Below are 22,740 nucleotides of genomic sequence, written 5' to 3'. Positions count from 1 at the left end.
AAAATCACCTGATGACCTTCATTTTTCAATTATTAGAGTTATCTCTACTACCTAGAAATAATCACTGTCAAATTTTGGTGAATTTCCTTCTAGTTTTTTATATTTCCTATATATTTTTTAATTAGCATCCTTCTCATTTTCTATGTCATCAAAATTCTTCATGATTTTTTTCTATTTAAATAACATTTTATCATTGTTGTAACATTATTTAACCATTACACTGTTGTGGAAAATTTAGGTAATTTCCCATTTTTTACCATTTTGGATGATGTTATAATTAATTAATCTCTTTGTAACCTGAGTCTTTGTGCTTGAGGCTCTTGATATATGAGCTACTACATTCCTCTTTGAAAGTCTCTACCATATTCTTTCCAATTGATGGTATCTTAAATTTTCTCTGCACCATTAACCACTGGCCAACTAACATAATAAGTGGACTTCCAAAAACTACAGTTCTTCTCCAGATAGACTAAATGGTCTACTTACAATGACCCACACTGAACATTAACTTCCCTGATATTTTAGAGCAGCTTTTATAGACATGGCTGGAAATTAAGCTTACAATTAAAAAAAATAAAGAAACATAAAAAAGAATGCCATTTGCATAAACTAAGCAAACAGATCCAAAATATATACATAGTAAAAAGACCAGATGTAAATAAATAAAATTTTGATTTTGGCCTTCTTTAGGTTGTGAACTTTCAGTACTTTCTTTTGTTCTTTTCCTATCTATATTTCCTACTATTCTCAAATCAATGTGAATTGCTTTTATAGCAAAAAAGCCAATATACTTTAAGAAAAAGATATATAGAACCAAGCAATTTAGTCCTCCAAAAAAAAACCACATTCTTCACATTGAATGATTTACAGTAGTATGCGAAACACCTATAGTTATGACTGTACCTACAGACTCAACTGAAAGAAGGCAATCATAGGAATCTCTCCAGGCCACACACACACAAATTCTGTCTCAATTATCTATAGCTTTCACACAAAATTGTTTTCTGATCTGGAATTATCCAGATGACTGACTCTTTCATTTTTCTTCTAACTCTACACGTACAACTCTAAGACAATTATTTACCATTGAAAAATTGTGAAGAAAACACCAGATTAAAAATGAGAACACACAGAAAAATTGGGCATGAGTATGTAATAATTCTCTGTACTTTCTGGGTATTAGTCCATTCTCATTCTGCTAATAAAGACATATCCAAGATTGGATAATTTATAAAGGAAAGGGGTTTAATTGACTCACAGATCTGAGGGCTGGGGAGGCCTCAGGAAACTTACAATCATGGTGGAAGGGAAAGCAGACACATCCTTCTTCACATGGTGACAGCAAGGAGAAGTGCAGAGTGAAGGTGGGGAAAAACACCTTATAAAACCATCAGATCTTTTGAAAACTCACTAACTATCATGAGAACAGCACAGAGGTAACTGCCCCCATGATTCAAAAGTAGATTTTTAGGAGACACACATGGCTTCTGGAGTTCTCTGCCTTTAGCCCTCTCATGACATTAGAGATTCACGGAATATTTCTGACCTCAAGCTCCTACTTTATCAAAGAAAAAACCGTATCTATACACAAACACATAAATATATATGTATGCATGTATAGGTATATATATGCATATGTGTATATATGCATGTGCGTGTATGTGTATATACACACACATATATATAAATATGTATTCATGTTCTTAAACTTACATACCTGTTAGGAGTGTTGCAGTCTCAAAATAAGAGCTACAAAAACAAAATTTTAAGTCACTATATGATTATAAAATAATAATATTATTTAATAATCTTTTGGCAAGTAGAAAACCTACGTTATATAATGGACATTGAAGAGACCAAATCTATGAACTTTTTATCTTAAAAGAACTCTTATTTTCTTGTGATAAATTTTTCAAAAAGAAAGTAGAGTTTTGCTTAAAAGCATTTCTCACTGATGTTTCTGCATAGTCTAATTTTTTCCTTACACTTATCTTGCCTTTAAATTTACATCCCCAAATTCTTTGTAGACAATTACAAATGTCCTTCCTCCTACTTTAGATATCACATAGCTGTAAGTTTTCATTTCTTAATCATACATTATCTTACTATTATTTAGTAGCTAGTTCACCCCTTAATAATTTTCCACTGAACTACGGATTCTTTCCAGTTAACATCAATTCTACTGTAGACATACCCAAATATAAACATAGAATTTTCAATGTAATCTCAAAAATCCTAACAAGGGATATCTGTCATGTTTATACATTGGAGCTTAAATGTTTCTTCTCATTTTTCCCATTGTACAAAATAGCACTACCAAGATGTTTTAGCCAAAAACTGCATCATCTTGGAATAGTTCCTACCATTTTGCAATACATAAACAGGTCATATTCAATCCACCTGTAAGGTACAAGGGAAATAAAAGTAATTTTTTCCCTTCTTCCATTGCTACTACCCAAGTTGAAGACTGGGACATTGTCTTTCTCCCACACCACTGTACTGGTCTCCTGTTTGCTCTCCCTGCTTCCTCTGTGTCCCCTTAATGATCCATTTTTAGTAACAGACAGATGTGCTGGAAACTACCCAAATGCTTTCCCATTGATCTTTAAACTAGGTCAGGCACAGTGGTTCATGCCTGTAATCCCAACCCTTTGGGAGGCCGAGGTGGGCAGATCATCTGAGGTCAGGAGTTCAAGACCAGCATGGACAACATGGTGAAACCCCATCTCTACAAAAATACAAAAAAAAAAGCTGGGCATGATGGTGGGTGCCTGTAATCCCAGCTATTCGGGAGGCTGAGGCAGGAGAATCACTTGAATCGGGGAGGCGGAGGTTGCAGTGAGCCAAGATTGCACCACTGCACTCCAGCCTGGGCAACAGAGTGAGACTCAGTCTAAACAAAAAAAAAACTAACGCAATACTTCTTAGCTTGGTGTATAGTAAGGATCTCAGTGACCTCTCCAACTTCATTTTATCCCTCTCTCCACCATAGCTGGCACATTCTCCATTCTAGCCACAAGGCTGTTTCCTGGAACACCTCTTTGCTGCATTTGTCTTTCTCTCTGTGTTCACTCAGTCAGAAGCTCTTCCTGGGCTATCTCTGACCAGCTCTTTCTCATCCTTCCTTTCCTCAATATGACTTTTATCACCTCTCTAGTATCCCACACTACTATTCTGTATCTGAGCACCCTATTTTTTCCTGTGACATTTCTAATTTAGATGTTGATTTTTGTTTTTATCTATTGCCTATCTCACTCTCTAATATGCATGCTCTTCCAGACAGAAACTGTCTAACTCACCACTGTACATACTATACCTGTAGTATTTAACACATAGAAGGAAACCATCAATATTTTAAATGAATGAATATTATTGATGAATTAATTAGGTGTGAGTAGGATCAAGCTCTAGTAAATTTAGAAACCTCATGAGAGAAAACATGTTTGTTACCTTCTCTGGATCCAGGGGGCTATATAGTCACACATCAAGAAACAAAAGTTGTGGGTTGCTATTGACAACATCAATCAAAGCAAAAGTGAGGGGCTCTGTTTGATTTATCAATGTCATATTTCGCTCCCAACTCTGAACATACCTATTTTGTGCTTTTTCTATTTCAAAATAAATGGCTCCCTATAAGCCCAATTCTAAACATTAGCCATTTTACTTCTAGGAACAAGATAGAAGTTTGACTCTCTCCAAATTCAAATTTGTACATGTTTTATAACCCCTATTGATTTCTTGAGTGGTTAACCATGTACTTAGAAAGGAGTGTAATTATATACCTGGAGGGTGTTAAACCTGTTAAAAGGTAAACTAACACTATAAGATCACAAGGTACCATTTAGTTAATAACTAATCTCCAGCCCTAAATGATGTCCATGTGGAAGTAAACTATTTAGACTCACATTGGATCCTTAACTGTTTCTAAAGTAGTTTTTTGCACTCCAGTTATCACTGACTAGAAATTAAGGAAGTGCCAGAAGCAAGTCAGTTGTTCAAAACTGGGAAGAAAAAAAAATGAATCTTAGCTACACATCAGCTCTTAAAAACATAATTTTGGGGATGCAAATGCAATGAATCACGGGTACTTCAACTTAAGCTTAAGCTAAGGTGATCATACAATTCATCATTCAAAGTAGGAAACTTTTGAGAGTAAAACAGTACACGATTAATAATTTATGCTGGGAAAATAGACATAAATAAACCAAGACTTTCCAGGTCACATCCTAGCCAAAACCAATCTTTCAGCTCACTTTCATTGACTCCATTTGGACTATTAAAAGATACACTCTATCAATATGAGTTTGATTGGTAAATGGTTACCAACCATGTACAAACCCTACTTTTTCTAGGGCTGCCATAACAAAATTACCATGAATGAGGAGACTTAAAACTACAGAAATTTATTATCTCACATTTCTAGAGGCTAAAAGACTGAAATTCAGGCATTAGAAAGGCCACACTTTCTCTCAAGTTTCAAAAGGAGAATTTTTCCTGGGCTATTCCAGCTTTTGGTGGCTCCTGCATGTTTTGGTTTTAGTGGCACATCTCCAATGTCTGCTGCCATTTTCATATGACCTTCTGCTTGTGCGTCTTCCCTTGCCCTTCTCTTGAGGACACCAGTCATGGATTTGGGACCCACCCTCATCCAGTATGACCTCATTTTAAGTAATTACTTATTTCCAAATAAGATTACATTCTGAGGTTCCAGGTGAATGTGAATTTGGGGTAAACATGGATCTACCAAAGACAGTAACCAATAAACTATTGGTTCCATTATTTTACCAATCACTAGATATAATATTTTGCTGATAGAAAAAAAAAGTAATGCTGGGCATGAAAAAAACTTGCTCATTGGTATTATTGTGTCTCTTTAACAGGTTAAATAGAGGGACAACACGGAAATCTACCATGGATCTTCACATCTTAAAAGTTTTATTTTAGGCAGCATTATCACATTCAGTGACAGTCTTACTGTGCTTAAACACAAAGATATTTGATTCACTGACATGTACCAATAGATGATTGAGAAATACCAAAAGTTGTTAAATTCTTCAGGGCTTATACTGGCTTTGGAAGTTATTTTTTAGCAAAACCTATAAAATTCTATGATTTTCTTAGAGTGATTCCATGACTTTTTTATTGCCAGTTTTATTTAGAATGCTCATTTAACATGTCAAACCCACCTTCAGAAATACTCATAGCACAATCAGCTACATTTGTTTCTTTAAATAATTTTATCTTATTCTTGACTATGAGAAGAGATGGTATGCCTTCTGGCTCTTTCAATGAGAATCGCTTACACTAATTTGGTCAGGTACTGTCAAATGGCAGTACTCCAGATTTATAAATTAATTCAGATCTACACAATAAATTCTCTCATTGCCATTTCTGGGCCATGACATCATTCAGGAGACATACACAAACCCATCAACATTTGCTTATGCTTGACCTTTCACACCATTCATGGATATCCTTCTTGTCTTTCATGATTAGCAACACATTTTTGCTCTGCGTATTTTTACCTTTTGTTGAAGGAGACTGAAATACATAGGAAATATAGCTCTTACCTATGCACCTAGTCTTTTTGTACTGGAATGTATACTTTCTATTGAGTAGCCTTCTCTGCCATATTGCACCTTACCTTGTCACCTAAGGTAGGGATTGATTGTACCTTTATGGACATTTCACTGAAGTGGTGATGAGCTGGCTCTGATGCAAACAACCAGGGGCATTAATTTTTTCAAAGCCACCACACTGAGGTAGAAGTAGCTGCCAAACATATCTCCTATGCCTATAATATTCATTTATTCTATATATTGAACACTCACTTTGTGTCAGTCTCTGTCCTAAACGTTAGCTATATATATATATATATATATACACACACACACACACACACATACACAAACATACATACATATATATACAAACATATATATATATATATATATATATATATATATATATATAAACCTGGAAACAATACACAGTCTCTGCCCAAAGAGAGGGTATAATCTAGTGCAAAACTTTCTTATGTGCCCTGAATAGGTAACAGGTGTGCTAGTGCAGTGATCCACCTTAGCCTTCTGGGTGGCTTGGGTGGCTAGAGCCCCAAGGCTTATAATGTCCTCTTTTTACCAAAAACTCAGTTTATTTTTTTCTGTATGTATGGTGATGTTAAAAATTTGGAGATGCCATAATCTAATGCAGTGTTTCCCAGAATGAAGTCTGATGGAATAGTCCCACAAAATGTTCCTCCAAAGAGCAGGGAGGTTCCATTGAGAAATGAGTCTAGAAGCACTACATAATGCTTGTCCCCTCCTGGCATCTCACAGTGTAAGTTAGCCTTTTAAGGGCTCTGAGGAAAGCAGCAGTAAAGAAACCAATATAATTTGGTTTAATCCACTCTATCCCAAATTTATTTGACTACAGAACCCCTTTTTCCCGTGAATTCTGCTACAGAAGTAGTCATGCATCAACAGAGCTCCCCTCAGGAAACTCTGGTCTAAAGAGCATGTTCTATGTCCATAAGGCCTGCAATTTAGAAGCACAGGTGGCCATTTGTCCTGCCCCATGAAACCAAAGAGATATTTCTCAACTTCTGCCTCTTCTATTCTGCTGTCAATACCCACTCTTTGTTTTAATATCATTTATCTCAGTTGCCACAGTGACACAAATAGTAATTTTGCCTCCAATTGTTTTCCTCTATTTGTCTTCTTTCCTGCCCGTTACCTTTCTTGTGACTTCATCTTTCCCATGGACTAGCTGAGCTGATATAGATATCACCAGTGGCCCAATGCTCCTTTACTCTCATCTGTAAATTGAAGCAATCATAAACATTGGTATAATCTGCACCTTTTCTCAGCTGTGTTATCTGTTCCTGTATTTGCAAGGATGCTTCATTTGCTTTCACACAGGGTGTTCTTGTTGTCAATTCTGTTAGTTATCCAACAGTCATTAAAGAACCTGGAGATTTGAAAAAATTGGTCTCCAAATATCTGAGAATTGACAAAATCTAGAAATCTCTCACAGATGTTGGCACTTGTTACAGGCACACAGGCCATACATGGAGTGGAGTGTTCTCAAAAGAGACAAAGACATTCTAAAACAGAGTGAGTTTTCCAGGCTGACTACGAAGGGTAAGGAAGGCTTGGCAAGCTGAGGTCCCCTGAGGACTTCCCGTAACATCCAAGAGTGGATGCGGGAAGAGCAGCAGAGGGCAAACCATGGCTCACACACTCATAGACCACAGCGGAGACTGGCACTTTACAGAGAGGAGCTAAGATAGACCTGGGACCAGAAAGGTGGGCCACTGTAGGACAGTTATCAGGGGAAGGAAGGGGGATCCAGGGTGCAGGAAAGCCTAGCATCAGATAGCCAAAGCCTGCGAGAGGTAAGAAAAAATGGTGACGTGAGGTCAGGACCACCAGGCTGCACACTATTTGCACGTCAGAATCACCTAAAGCACTTTTTAAAAGACAGATCCAGGCCCCTCAGCTGGTAATTCTGATTGAGCTGATCAAGACCAAAGCCTGGAAATCTATTTTTCACAAGGGAAGGAGGTGAGTCTGCACTAGAACAAGAAGTATTGCCCTTAAAATGGGAATTTTAGTGTACTATAATTCTCATTATATTTTATCCTTAAAATTCGCTATTTGTAAGAGATCATAGTAGAATTGTGTTTATACAAAACTCACAGATATATATATCTATATACATACTTCTGTGAGGGGTGTCAGAGCATCAACAGCATCCTCTAAGATCCTGTGATGTCCAAATACAGTACTAAGGTGCTGTACCTATAATACCTATAAAGTCTGCTCAGGTATCTAGCATTGCATAATATCCCCAACTGTGGCTATCTACAATTTCTAAACTGGGTAGTTCATTAGTGTTTAGAATTAAACATTAAACTTAAATATTCCATTTAAATAATACAAAACATTTCTAGCTATTAGAAGCACTTTTACTACCAATTTTATGGAACTTTTTAGTTTCCTTTTTTTTTTCTCAGAAGTTCAATTTCTTCTAGTGTCTTTTCTCAAGCACTTTTGAGACTGTGCTCAAAAAAGCCTATTGAAGAGTAAAAGCTATACCTCTGTTCCTTAGTTTAATAAATTATAAAAACCCCTCCAGTTCTTTTTAGGGTGCTCTTGCAGAAAACCAAACTGATCACTAGTTTTATTTATCACAGTATCATCAAGTATATCTGTGCTGCTAATTGTGGTGTTTAGCATCTATTACCATAAAATACTTTTAAGTATGAGAATAAATGCATGGTTTTATTCAGAAGCTGACAAGTAAGGAAAATGTTTTATTAATTTAAAATACTAGTTTCTATTTTGAAATTCATTTGCCTGTTTTTTGTTTTGTTTTGCTTTTTTAAATAAAAGTTTCCTTCTGCCCTGAAAATTTTCAATATTCTCACTTCTGGACAATGCTATACACACAGTGTGAATGGCCAAATTAGAATCTGTTAATTCAGAATTGACCATACATAGTTCCACTGTGATTTTTGAGGTATGACATGCATACAAATGACAATTTTTCCACCTAGAACTAAAGTTCCCATACTTCAATCTTTAAATGAAAGGGGTAATAAATTCTTCCTTTCAGGATCACACACATCCCTGGCTAACAGAAGTGATATTATTTTTAAAACTCGATGATCTGTTCATTTCTCCATTAGCCTCACCAGAAGCTGTGGAAAGAAGAAACCACATCCCCTTCTCTGGCTCCACTTCTCCAGGATCTGCAGCCACTCCCCTCTGGCAGATATTCTTTCATAAGGCAGTACTTACAGTCCCCTTTGACATGCCACCCTCACCTACAAAAAGTTGTTCCCGTGAAGCAAAGTTAAGATTCCTTTTCTACTGCTTTTACTTTTGTATATTTTCTGGAAACTTCCCAATATCAGTAGAGAAACCTAGGGAAACATTCCTTTATTTTAAAAACTATGTATTCATCATCTTGTGCTATGTTCTGTGCTACGTACAGAGACTACGCAAGTTTTTTTTTTTTCTTAAATCAAATATATTACCAGCCCTTAAAAGGGAGTTTCTGAACTAACGTGTCACACAGACAAGTAAACAATAATGAAGATTTGGTGTGGACGGTGCCAGAATAAGAGAGTGGTTTTAGGTCAGAGGGGCAGTGAGCCCAGACTGAGGAGACAGAAGAGAACATTGCAGAAGTTTCTTAGAGGAAATAATGCCAAGGATGAGACCTAAGTGATGAGCAGGACTTTGGTAAATGAAAAGGAAGGAAAGTGAGCATTCCAGGCAAAGGGAATAGCATATGGGAAGTCCCAGAGGGGAGAGAAAAATTTCATATGATGAATGTAAGAAGATGCAGAAGAATTGCAAAAGGTGAGAATGGAGAAGCTGGGACTAGATTCTGAATTGCCTTCTGAGTATTGTTAGCATTTGGCTCATTAAAGGAACAATGAGGAATAACTTGAGAATTATGTCTTTGGGAAGTTTTAAGGGTGATCAAAATGTACTCACGTTTTCTCTTCTAGAAAGATCACTCTGGCCTAGGTGGAAAATATATTTCAAGAGGGCAAAATTGGAGGCATGGTGATTTGCTGACATATGGTCTGACTTTAGTGAGTAGCAGTAGAAATGTAGAGAAATAGACAAATTTGGGAGATACTTAAGAAGTAGAAATCACGGGACTTGGTGATTTACTCAGTTAGAATTTTAAAGTGAAACCGAGATTTCCTGTTTGGTCAATGAGTAGATAAATATGCCTGGGATAAGAAGCAGGGGAAGGAAGTGGGAGAAGGATCTGATGTGTTTGGGGTGCCTGGGAGACCCTAGGAATGTTGATATACAGATATGAAACTCCATAAAAGTGTGATCACCTCATCACCTATAAAAAGGTGATCTGGGCTGACTAATCAATATTTGGAAGTCAAAGGCAGTAAAATGACAAATAAAGGCCTTGGGTGATGATGAGCTCTCTCAGGGAAAATGTTTAAAGTGCAACAAGAGAAGAACCTTAGGGAAGTATCAACATTTAAGGAATCAGTTGGAAAATGGGAGCCTACACAGTAGACTATGAAGGAGCAACCAAAAAGAACAAGAACTGGGTGGTATCATGGAAACCCAGGGAAGAGAGGGCTTCAAAAAGGAGGATGTGGTCAGCTGTAGTGAATATTACTGAGAGATTGTGATGGCTGAGGCCTGAGAAGAGACTACTAGTTTTAAGAACAGTGTTGTTGGAAACATTGGTCATAATAGTTTCTCTGAAGGGGTGACCAGAGAGCTGCAAGAATGAGGAGAGGTGAGTGCAGAAGTGAAGAAAAGGAGCAGAGACAACACTTGTAAATATCACTGTAAATGGAATAAAGAAAACAAGAGATCTACCAAGGGACATGGATTGAGAGGGCCTTTTTCATTTATATTTTAAGAAGGAAGACACTTGAGTGTGTTGAAATGCTGATGGAAATGAGCAAAGAGTGAGGAAGAGTTGAAGACACAAGAACAAAGGGAGATAATTGATGGAGAGCCCTTGAGGATGATGGAGGGGTTGAGATTCATGATGGATTGGCCCTAGACAAGGTACATGGGTTAAAAGGCAGAAAGAAAGAAAGACAGACAGACAGAAAGAAAGAAAGAAGAAAGAGAAAGAAAAAGGAAGGAAATTGTTTTTTAGAGTAGCATTAGAATCTAGGTGGGATAAAGAGTCAGGAGTCATCAAACACAAATGATAAATAAGATATGAAGGCCAGATGTTGTCGTGTATTTTTATAAGTTCCTATCATACTGTACATATCACACTGGAAAGAGCCCTGACTTCGACAGCAATTCTGTTTACAAGTTGTGTAAATTACTAAGACAAGTAATTTAACCTACTTTAATTTCATTTTCCTAATCTATAAAAAAATGGAAATTTTATAAATCTACCTTGAAAGGCTATACTAAGGAATACATTTTGACCATGTTAAGTATTAACACAATGATGGTCCTGTTGTAAGATTCTCAAGTAATTTAAGACATAATTACTATCATCTTAAGAATCAGTTTTCTTGGTTGTCTTTAGAAGATAATAAGCAAAATCACTGAGCGACAACCAATAGCTTTAGCATATGGATACACAACACATAGCATAGTGCCAGACACATAATAGCTACTCAAGAAATATTCATATAATAAATTACTGAAAGACAGCTTTGGTGTTCTGTGTTATTCAGACCTTTGCTTTCACTATATTCCAGTAAATGCTCTAGCCTCAATCCTCTTCACTCTCTGCCAGTTAGTCACTTCAGGGTCACAGAAGAAAACGGTTACATCACCTGAGGAGGTTTGTCTTGACTATTTATCCATTTCTGCACACGCAACCTACAAAGAAGAAAACTGCTTGGCTCACATGGCCCAGAAGACTAGAGTAGATGGGACCTGACCCGTTGCTTCTTTCTTCTGTTACTTAGTGTCATTTTCAGCATTGTCACCAATGAAGCTCACTAAGAAAGGATGCCTGGATTAACCACAAGCAAATAATTTTGGCCAAAAATGCATAGATGTAGTTCAAGACAAAAAGGAAGAGAATAAATATATTCTTAGCATAAAATAGCTTCCCATGGCATTTTCTTTCTCTAAAGTTTATAGCAAACTTTGTCTCCTGAGAGCAGCTTGAAAGCAAGGAGATGCTGAGGGGAAAACTCAGTGGGGAGAGCTGCAACAAATTGCCCCAGATAAGCTTAAGGCAACTCCAGCTCTGGACTCCCAAGAGGCTAATGAACCATAGATTCCTACCTCTTCCCAAGGCCTGATACTTACAGAAATGTTGTCAAAGACTTCTAAAGTTCCATTAAATACTGTATTTTTAAAAGGTCTTCAAACCAAGACCTGTAAACTGATAGGAGTTACCCACTTGCTCAGAGTTAATAGGCTCTTGACTGAGTGGTGAAGTTTGAAAAGGACCATTAGAGACAGAACACAACTTCTCCCAGCGGCCTGCTCTCTTCACTCTTCTGAGGGCTCTGCCATTGAAAGCCAGGCAGGGCACTGCCGAGTCAAAAAACAGAGCAAACAACTAAGGAGCTACTTATTTTGCAATTAATAATAAAATTTTTTGAGGTCCAGGATTTCTAACTAAATCTATATGAGCCTTGTTATGCCAAATTATTGGATTATAATTGTATTTGGATGTCAAGTGAAAATGTTGCATGCAAGTTTTTCTCCCAAGATTTTACAGATTTTTCAGTATTTATCTATGTAAATATATTACAAATAGAAACTGAGTTAATAAAAGCCCATGCAAATAATCATCCACTATTGTTGCATTTCAATTACTCCAGTCCCCAAATTACTATGTATATTTCAGATGCTGGTACTTTTTCCAATTTAAATTCTAGCAATCCCTGAATCATGTCATCAAGGCCTTGCCTGAGAATCCAGTAACATGAAAATTAGTTTTCTTACACTTTATTTTAATTTTATGTTCAATAAGAATATTTATAGCATATGCAAGCAACGATAAGGATAATCACATTTCACATTTTATATTAGTGCCTATCAATGGTGGAATGAAGAGGAATTTCTGTTTGTTTGCATCCATCCTGTTCCCAACCCATACCACTGCCTTACTAGCAAAGTTTCTGATCCAAGTAGTTTCAATTATTTTTCTGAAAAAAATAGAATAATGTTCAACTTGCAGAAGAAATGTTAAATTTGTAGCAAGAATGTTGAAGGACTTGGTCTCTGTTTTGAAGAGTTATTTTCTAAGTCTTTAACAGAGATTAAATAACAAGAATGTTATGACTGGGTCTCTGCTCTTTACAAAACTTGAGAATTGATTGTATCCTTAGATTCTCTGTGTCCCTCACGCTAGGCTGTCACTTTTAACTAGCATTTTTATTTGAGTCTGTGTCCCAGAAGCTTTAAAAAGGAGAGACTCTTCTCATCTACTCGTATATGCCTTGCAGAAGCTATGACAGCAGGTGAGGTTATTGTGGAATCTGTTAAGTTGCAGGAACTCAGACTTCATTACATTCAGAACCCATTCAATAGGAATGCTTTTCTAGTCTTTAAAAAACTTGGATTGCAACTCAAGCTAGATATGAGGTTTTACTGCCTCATATGTTTATACCTGATAAGATAAGGAGAGGAAATCATAAGAACTGTGTATCTTCTTTGAAACCAACTCTAACCAACAATGGGAAGAATCGACTTTATTTCTGTATTTATAATTTATTTCTGTCCCAGGCACAATGTAAATATAAGGAGAACAGAACAGTTTTTTCCTTTTCTAGTTAAATAAAAGTAGTTTCATTTTGCTTTGGAGAAATGGCAGTAAGTAGGGGGAGGGTAAAATTAAGTAATTACAAAAGGTGTGTAAGAATATGAATATTTCAACACTGGAGTTTCCCTCTACTGTCATTACATATAAAAAATAGCAAGATTACATAAACACATTCAAAATTGAAAATTTTTGTTTTCTATAAAAGTATGACACATTTTGTGGACCAACAGCAAAAGATAGTTGAAAAGATAATAAACCAAACTGTAAGACTCGCATGTGCGTGTCAAGATCATATGGGATGTTAAAGCATGATTTTAAAAATTGAATTTAGGTCCACTAAACAAAAGAAAGGCAATACATTACATAGTAAAGGTCCTCTCTGCTAGAATGTCTGAATTATAGCCACAGTCAAAATTTAAGATATTTTATACCCTTTCAAAAGGTAGCATGTCCCATAATTAAGGCAAAAGTAATTTATTTTGTTTAATATATATAAATATCTCTATTTCTCTACGTCTTTCTCCTAGCCTATCAAAAATAATATTCTCTAGTAAATGTTAGTAAATATTCATGATTAATCATAAGTAAATATTAGCAATAGAAATAAATGTTACTTTCAGAATTCAATGAACTTAGAGCTCTGAAGTAATCTAATCGATATACATTAACAGTCTACAACATCCCTGAGAAATGGCCACACAGCTCCTTTCAATACCACCAGAAGCCCACTATTTTACAATGGAACTCATTCTCCTACTGAACAGCTCTAGTTGTTTAAAAATATGCAGTGGAGATCTGCCCACCTAAAACATCCACTAAATTCCTGATGTTTCCTCTAGTTTAGGATCTTTTCAATTTTCTCAGAAACGCTTACACAGAATCAGACTCTTCTGCATGAATCAATGGCCTAAGAATTTGTATACATTTGCAAGAAAGTCCTGATTAAAGTGGGGCATTACCAGAGAAATATCATTTGACCAGCCCCCAAAGGCCTCACAGACTGTAGTGAACAACGGGTAGGGTCTAGTTCTCTGGTCTATACAGCACAAGTTTGACCTTAAAAAACTTCAGAATTGAGTGGGATGAAGATGACATGTGACCCCCTCAAAAAATAAACAAATTCAGAACTAGTCAATTCTCTGAAATGAAATATGTTAACTGTTAAATGGGTAAGATATTCATGTTGTTTTGTCAAAGCCATTCCAATGTGAAGGCTACATAGAAGTCGAATTATTTTAAGAATGACTAGACAATAGAGCATCAGAACAAGAGAAATGGGTTAACTGAATAAATATTTAATAGCATCAGAAACTAATAACCTGGTGCATCTATCTCTGCACCTGGGACTCTGGGTTGGCTAGTTCAGGCTGGTTTTTTAAGACACACCAACTTGGGCTGGGTGTAGTGACTCACGACTGTAATCCCAGCACTTTGGGAGGCTGAGGCAGGTGGATCACTTGAGGCCAGGAGTTCAAGACCAGCCTGGCCAACATGGAAAACCCCCATCTCTACTAAAAAATACAAAAAGTTAGCTAGCGTAATGGCACATGCCTATAGTCCCACCTAATAGGGAGGCAGAGACACAAGAATCACTTGAGCCCAGGAGGTGGAGGTTGTAGTGAGCCAAAATCACGCCACTGCATTCCATCCTGGGTAATAGAGTAAGACTCTCAAACTAAAAAACAAAGACACACCAGCTTGGAGAGCACTTGGATAGATAATACAACTTAACTTTCAGAACTTCTTTGGCCAACCTTTAATCTTTGTCCAAAGGAAAACATTCTCTTTTTTAGAAATATGGATAAATTTAGTCAAATTTTACACTGTAATATTTCTGCTTTGATCCATAATGTGTTCCCTTGATAGATTAATTATCTAAACAACATCTTATTTTCAACTTTTTAGGGAAAGGAATACAGGGGCAATGGTAAACACATACACACACACGCATGTACATACTGGACTGTATTGATTTTAAGTCTGAACTGCTAAATCTGGCTTTGCCCCCTTTCTACCCACTTAACCTTACTTGACTTGCAGTAAGGTAAGGCCTCACCATTTGCCATTCTCTGTCTCTTTGGCTTTCCCTGTTTCTTTCCCTGCAAGCACCAGGGTAGAAACAATATGAGTAGCTGTACTATAGAACAGCCCACTTCAATAGCTCTTGACTGAAGTGTTGACTAGCAATGGGCATGGAGCCCTATTAGCTCTGCTGCAGATAACTCAGATTGTATCAGAAATTGTTTTTTCAAAGGGTCAGGAATTCTCTAGAACAAACCATTTGTAAACATTTAAACAGGAAACTAGTTGAGGATTTTAAACATAGACATGAAGAGTTTCTACCATAGCCTTTTATCTATTTTAGAAGAAAGAGCACAACTCTTACATTAAACCTCTTTTTAAATGGAGGACAGAGAAATCAATGTCTAAATCATAAGCTACTGAAGGAAACATGCAGACTTCCAGAAATATATAATTTTTATATAATTTAAAATGTTTTAATGCTTTGTTATTGCTTAATACCTACTATACATAAACATTAAGATCACAAACACTATGGTTCATATACATGTTTGTTTGGATATTAGATTTCTGTGTTTCTACTCTTAATATACTAAAATCTTGTTTCTAAAATATGTCTATTGCATTACTAGCAGTGGTTATATATTCAGGTGTTCAATTAACTGATTTACTTGGTTGGATTGACTATAAATTTGTTGACATATATTGATGATTCCTCATTTTCTTGCCCAGAGATCATTTCTTCTACTAATTTATTTTCAATCTCTCTGCTTTCTTATTTGACAGTATCGTATGAGCAGCATAACAGAGCACTCCAAACTCATAAGGAATAGTGTAAACTAATTAGCAGATTTTACAATGGAAACTATTCCCTACCCATGTGATCACCCTGGCTGGATAATGAACTTTGTGAAAATATCCATCTCTTACCACACTAAGGCAGCAGCCTCATTCAAACAAGCTCTTATTTTTCCCTTATACTTCAGTTCATAATTGTGAATATGGCACGAATCCAGAAACAAACTGTCAGTATGGGGTGAGGTACAGTGTTAAAAATAAAATAGCCTAAAAACCAGATTTTCACTTTAAAAAATTCTTGACATTCTTTTGTAACTGACAGAAAGAAAAATAGTCCTAATAAGATGTGTTTGGAAAATACTATATCTGAAAAGACAGTGTATAACTGAAATTTAGGGAAGTCACAGAAAATTTCCCTGCATGCAGGTGTTCAGAAGCACTGAGGGGTTACTAATGAACCCTAAATAGAAGTGTCGAATAGTTTGTTATGGGAAGAAGGTCCAGAAATAAAAGTGAAAATCAGAGCTGGTTCATTACACCAGCAGTGTGACTGGCAAACCCCACTGCTAAAGTCTCCTTTAAACAGCAGGTGCATGGTTTGATCGCTATAGTGTGTAGCCCCCGGCCCTGGCACAGAATGAACACAGCCTCCTCCATGGGTTCATGAATTGCCCTGCTTCCATTTTGGCCACGCGTTCCCATGTGGGAAATTTCACCCAACACTACCCACTTTAATTTTGGTGTATTTGCTTACTGCAGCTGCACTTGCTACCAAAAACATTATACCACAAAATTCCAAAGTAACTTCAAAGAAGAGGGAAGAAACCAAAAAAGTTCTATACATTGTTAGTTTTCTCCATGGAAGTAGTATGTTCAGTTTAATAGCTGCTATCGATGTGCAAATACTGTAATTCAAACAAAAAAATCACCAACCATCCTAGCTAAAGAGACACAGATAAGAAACAAACTAATGATTTAAATGTCATCTACAGGCTCTCTAGTATATTGATGGTAAATCCCTTACAAATTTGGGTGTGTAACATAAAATATTGCCCATCATAATGATGCATATAAATATCTCTACACAAGAAAGCACTATACATATTTTACAACTTTTTTCAGACTTTGTTTTGCAGATGGCACCTGGATCTTAAAGATGTATAGATATTTTGCAGCTCTGTTTAATCATAAATAATACATTTGTCTGATTCACTAATACCAGAGGCATGTTTTTTTCTTCTGATGAATATGCTTATCATCCGTGACTGCTAATAATAAAACCTATACCCTTATATGGAAATAAACCATTTCATAAAAATAGGAATTCATTTGCCATTTTCCATTACTGTTGACTAATTACTAGGGTGTTGAAGAGTACCTTCAGATTGAAGAGTGTCTTCAGATTGAGTTCATAAAAGCTATATTTCTCATGTGTTTGGGCAGAAATTTTCAAGAATATCATATTTCAGATTTAGGGAAAACTCAAAAGTTTTATCATAAAATGAACACATTAAGACTCAAAAGACACTTAAATATGGCATTACAAATATGAAGCAAACGTTTTTGGACTAACAAAGGTCAAAAAATTTCAAATATCTATGAAAACATGGCAAAACAAGTAGAACATGTTGTAATGGCAGGCAAAAGTGTTCATTTTAGAATCCACGTTTATTCTTTATCATAAGTTTGGGTTTCACATAGCATTGTTAATACAGGCCAAATATGCATTTAAATACACTTACAGTATTCAGTGTATACTATGTGAATATCTACATAAGTGATTTTGAAATAACGTTTAATAGGTTTATTTTGGCAACAAAAAAATGTATGGATGCTAGTGAAAATCATGTTTGCAGTAGATTTTAAAAGCCTGAAAGAATACATTTGTTGAAATTTGCATTCGGTTTGGAAAATGTGTGTTTAACAATTGAACATGGCCATATTTTAACTTTTAAGCTTTCGTATTGCGAAAGTATCAAGGTATTACAGCAATTTACTCTTAAGGACATTATGCTGGGCTTTGAAATTTAAAAAATAGGATATTTCTTCTTGGAGTATTTCATGATCAATGTACGGTCCCTATGTGAGGAAAATTAAAGCTGTCTGACAAGTCCTAGAAACACCACTAGCTGTTAAAGATGTAGGAAATTGCATGAAAGCATAAAAAGCACTGGGTAATTTTGCAAATTTCATCTCTAAACACAATTGTAAAGACATCTTTCAGTTCTTTCTTCCTCTTATTTCTGAAGCATAGCCCTTTAGTTCTTGCCCTTTTAAATATCTTTGCCTACCATAGCTTTGCTTCTTAATGTACTGGTTGATCTTATCAGGCTAAGAAAGTATTTACAGGGGGTGCTTACTTTTATCTGTATTCACAGAGAATGCTAACAAATTAGAAGAAAGTGCCAGAGAACACCACATACCTTGTCCGGAACATTACAATGGCTTCTGCATGCATGGGAAGTGTGAGCATTCTATCAATATGCAGGAGCCATCTTGCAGGTAACATTTTTACTCGCAAGAATAGTTAATGTATAAAGTTAATATGTAGAAACTAAATTGTAGATGTTTATAGAAAATTGGTCGACATTCTTCTTGAATGGGTGATCAGCAACAAAACTTTTCTCTGCTCCTCCTGTGCATGTATACACACATACACACATACTCACACAAGCATTCACACACTAAAAAAACAAAAATATGTGCACCTTACACACTCAAGTACTATATAACACATTACTGAACTGTTCTAGTAGAATTTGAAATTGTACTTTGTGCATTATAAGCTCCTTAAAGGTACAAGTTCCTCCATATTACCACTCTTTCTCCCGAACACAGAATAGTTGCTCAATAAGTATTTATCAGACAAATGAATGGATGAAGCCTTATGTATATTAGATAGCATAGTTGCTTCTCAGAGTTCATCTTTTCCTAAGTCCTTCAGGTCTTCTCATAAATATCATCAATCCTTGTTTTGCCAGGCATTCACTATTTTCTATAGATCTGCTCTCCCATGGAGCTGTGCAAAGTGAAATCATTAGCCATACCTCCACAGTTTCAAACTCAGTAGAGACACAAAGAAGTTGTTTATCTGGATTTAGTTTATAAATATAAATACTGGCCAGGCATGATGGCTCACACCTGTAATCCCGCATTTTGAGAAGCCAAGGTGAGAGGATCACTTGAAGCCAGCCTGGGCAACAAAGGGAGATCCTATCTCTAAAAAAAAAAAAAAAAAAAAAAATTAAAAATTAGCCAGGCACGGTGGCATGCACCTGTAGTCCAGGAGCTACTTGAGAGCTGAGATGGGATGATCCCTTGAGCCCAGGAGTTCAAGCCTGCAGTGAGCTATGGTCACACCACTACACTCCAGCCTGGGCAACTGAGCAAGACCCTACCTCTTATATATATATATATGTATTTAAATACCTACTGTATGTCTAAAATATAATTATTTCAGAGATGGTGAAGCCAGAATGAAAACATAATTTATTTTTATTTTTATTTACATTAAGTACAAGTGACATATGATGAAATAGATTGTATTTTCATTTACAACAGAAGATTTCTCTCTCTCTCTCTCTCTCCCACTCTTCCTCCCTCCCCCCTCCCCACCCCCCACCTAGAGCTGTCTTCCTTTCATGTTTTCCCTCCACAAAATATACTAGCTAGCACAGGCCTTCAACTGAAGTCAGGCAGAGTGAACAAAACTGAGAAGTTACTCTTGCTACCCCCTCACTCCCCAGCAGTGTCATTATTATTAAACCCTTCCTGATGGAGAGAAAAAATTTCTCAGGATGTAGTTATGAGAAATTCAAAGTGAAGTAATAGAATAGCTCCACAAAATCAATGACATGTTGATCCTCTTTAAGTATTGTTTTCTTATGAGCTATTTTCTCATTTCATTGACACATGCTAATTTTCCTATGTAGATTGTCTACCTGAGCTTTCCATGAGGGTTGAGTGAGAGGAGGCAACATTCATTCTCAGATGAACAATACCTCGTCTTGTTTTGCAGAACTATGTTGCCTACATCATACTTACTTTTTTCTAACAAAATTTGACTCTATCATCAGCAGATGATTTTTTTGACCAGAAAATTAATGACTCATCCTGTAACTCTGATCCTAATATTTCTCAACATTTATTCTGACAATGGCATAGAGAATGTTTCATCCAAAACAGACTAATTTTTGTACCCATGTCATCAGAAACACGTATTTTTTCAAGTAAACATGTTGACTTAGGTTGATTAAAGAGCAAATTAAATAAAATGTAAAGCTCACCTTCCAGAAAATATAGAAATAACAGTCATTCCTGGACATGTATTATCTCTCTATATTGTCACCAAAAACAAATTATCTAGTAATCCTCCTACCTTTGAAATTATTATCATAAATGTAAAAAGAAACCACATATCTGATAACCGAGAAACACAAAGACATCTTGTTGAAAATAAGTAGTTGAGAGCCATAGCCACAAAGTAATATTTATTTAGAAAGGGACACAAAAAGCCCTAATTTTGTGATGAAAATAAATGCCCATCGATCAACTATAAAAATGAATGCAGGCCGGGCGCGGTGGCTCACGCCTGTAATCCCAGCACTTTGGGAGGCTGAGGTGGGCGGATCACGAGGTCAGGAAATCGAGACCATCCTGGCTAACAGGGTGAAACCCGGTCTCTACTAAAAATACAAAAAATTAGGCGGGCATAGTGGCGGGCGCCTGTAGTCCCAGCTACTCGGGAGGCTGAGGCAGGAGAATGGCCTGAACCCGGAGGCGGAGCTTGCAGTGAGCCGAGATGCGCCACTGCACTCCAGCCTGGGCGACAGAGCCAGACTCCGTCTCAAAAAAAAAAAAAAAAAAAAAAAAAAGAATGCAGCAGCCTACAGGTAACTGGGCACTGTAATTTCTTCCAGGTGTGATGCTGGTTATACTGGACAACACTGTGAAAAAAAGGACTACAGTGTTCTATACGTTGTTCCCGGTCCTGTACGATTTCAGTATGTCTTAATCGCAGCTGTGATTGGAACAATTCAGATTGCTGTCATCTGTGTGGTGGTCCTCTGCATCACAAGGTCAGTAACAGCACTTGGTGGCTACCCAAATAAAGGGATATATTGTTCTTCTTTTATTTAATCAGATCCGTTCCTTCATGGACTCTGCAGCCATCCATTCCCTATGAGTCCTATGTCCTTAGCATAAGAGTATTTGAATAGCCAATGGAGTGGTACAATAGCATATTGGGGTGGTACAAATTATTTTCCTTAATTTTGCCTGATGATAAAGATTATTTTACCTCCTTGAATTAGTATCCTTATCTACCTGGATTAGTATCCTTATGTATCTGAATCAGTTTTAACATATCTTGGTATAATAACAAACACATTTTTATCTTAGGATGACAAAATAGTTTTCAGTCACAAAATGCAAAAATACAAGTAGTTGTACTTTTATGGTAAATGAAAACCTTAGATACAGAAAAACATGCAGCAAATACCACAACAACCTTTTGTATCAAATTCCCAGCCTAATCAAAAGGTAATTGTTTCCTGGAGAATCAGGTTAAAAGACACAGGGGTTTCCTCTAGTTTCAACAGAAAAGAAAACCATGATTAATTAGCAATGTCTGACGTTGGGCTTGGAGTAAAGGAATGAGGCCAGTACTTGCTTAATTTCATTTGCATGCAAACCAGTGGTAACCAAGAATTGGACTTTAAGCCATATGCAAACCAACCAAGAACTGGACTTTAAGCAAAATGCGTATCATTTATGTTCTGTGTAACCAGAAAAGTCATTGAAGATAGTCCTTACTGACTTGATTTCACTCTTCTATAAAAAGTTCCAAGGAAGTTTTTAAGATTTTCACCAAATTCACAAGGCGTTTAGACTTTCTTCATTTGTGCAGCTCTCCAGTAAATCAGAATGTTTCTCTAAAAATTGTTTTGAACAGATACAAAAATAAAAGAAAGTATCGTATCTTTAGAAAATAAGGGTCATAATACATTTCAGTATGGTATTGCACTATCTTCTTTGAGGACAAGTGTGGCATTTGCTCTTGAAAAAGACAAAATGTGGTTCATAAATCCTCGCCTGGCCTCAAGGCTTAAGGGCAGGTCATTGACTAAAGCTTTGGGCTGCTCTAAGCTGAGTTGAGTTCATCAACTCGACTCTCACGTTTAGATGCCAAGAGATTATATTAAAATAGATTCTGGGGAACATAAAGATTACAAGACAACAAATACTGCATATAAAAAGAAAAAGAAAAGAATCTAAAACATAGGAAACTATGCCATATTACTCTAATATCTAGCCACTATCAGTACATGAAAAACAAAACCTATATTTAATGGATATAATCTCAACAATTTGATTGCTACTTCAACTACTGACACAAATGCAGAACTGTAAATACTTTAGCTCATGTTTTCAATTCTGTTATGAATCACAGTTGCATTCCCATACATAATAAAAGCAACAGAAATATACAGGGTCCTTTCCTCACTAGGAATTGTGTAAGCACATATTATGTGTGTGTATCGTATATGTGTATACACATATACACACATATATATGCACATTTAATAACATTACAAAGAAGAAACAATTATCTCCACTTTCAAGATAGAGACCCTGAGGTAGAAGCTGGCAAATTGCTGACTTCACACA

The 22,740-nt window shown here is 36.3% G+C and overlaps 1 protein-coding gene and 1 long non-coding RNA gene across 2 annotated transcripts in view; one reads left to right on the top strand and one right to left on the bottom strand.

Moving 5' to 3' along the window:
• Positions 1 to 22,740, bottom strand: part of LOC134756666 (uncharacterized) — a 123,434-nt gene that overhangs the window by 71,316 nt on the left and 29,378 nt on the right. The gene's annotated exons all lie outside the window — the stretch shown is intronic.
• TMEFF2 (transmembrane protein with EGF like and two follistatin like domains 2) overlaps positions 1 to 22,740 on the top strand; it is a 244,285-nt gene that overhangs the window by 219,532 nt on the left and 2,013 nt on the right. Inside the window, exons 8-9 of the mRNA XM_031008735.3 lie at positions 18,450 to 18,573; positions 20,991 to 21,149. Coding sequence (XP_030864595.1) covers positions 18,450 to 18,573; positions 20,991 to 21,149 — 283 coding nt within the window. The remainder of the gene's footprint in view (positions 1 to 18,449; positions 18,574 to 20,990; positions 21,150 to 22,740) is intronic.

Source organism: Gorilla gorilla, chromosome 11 (genome assembly GCF_029281585.2).
Source record: "Gorilla gorilla gorilla isolate KB3781 chromosome 11, NHGRI_mGorGor1-v2.1_pri, whole genome shotgun sequence".
Lineage (NCBI taxonomy): Eukaryota > Metazoa > Chordata > Mammalia > Primates > Hominidae > Gorilla > Gorilla gorilla.
Note: the sequence above shows the minus strand (reverse complement) of the source record. Positions and strands in the feature narration are given on the sequence as shown.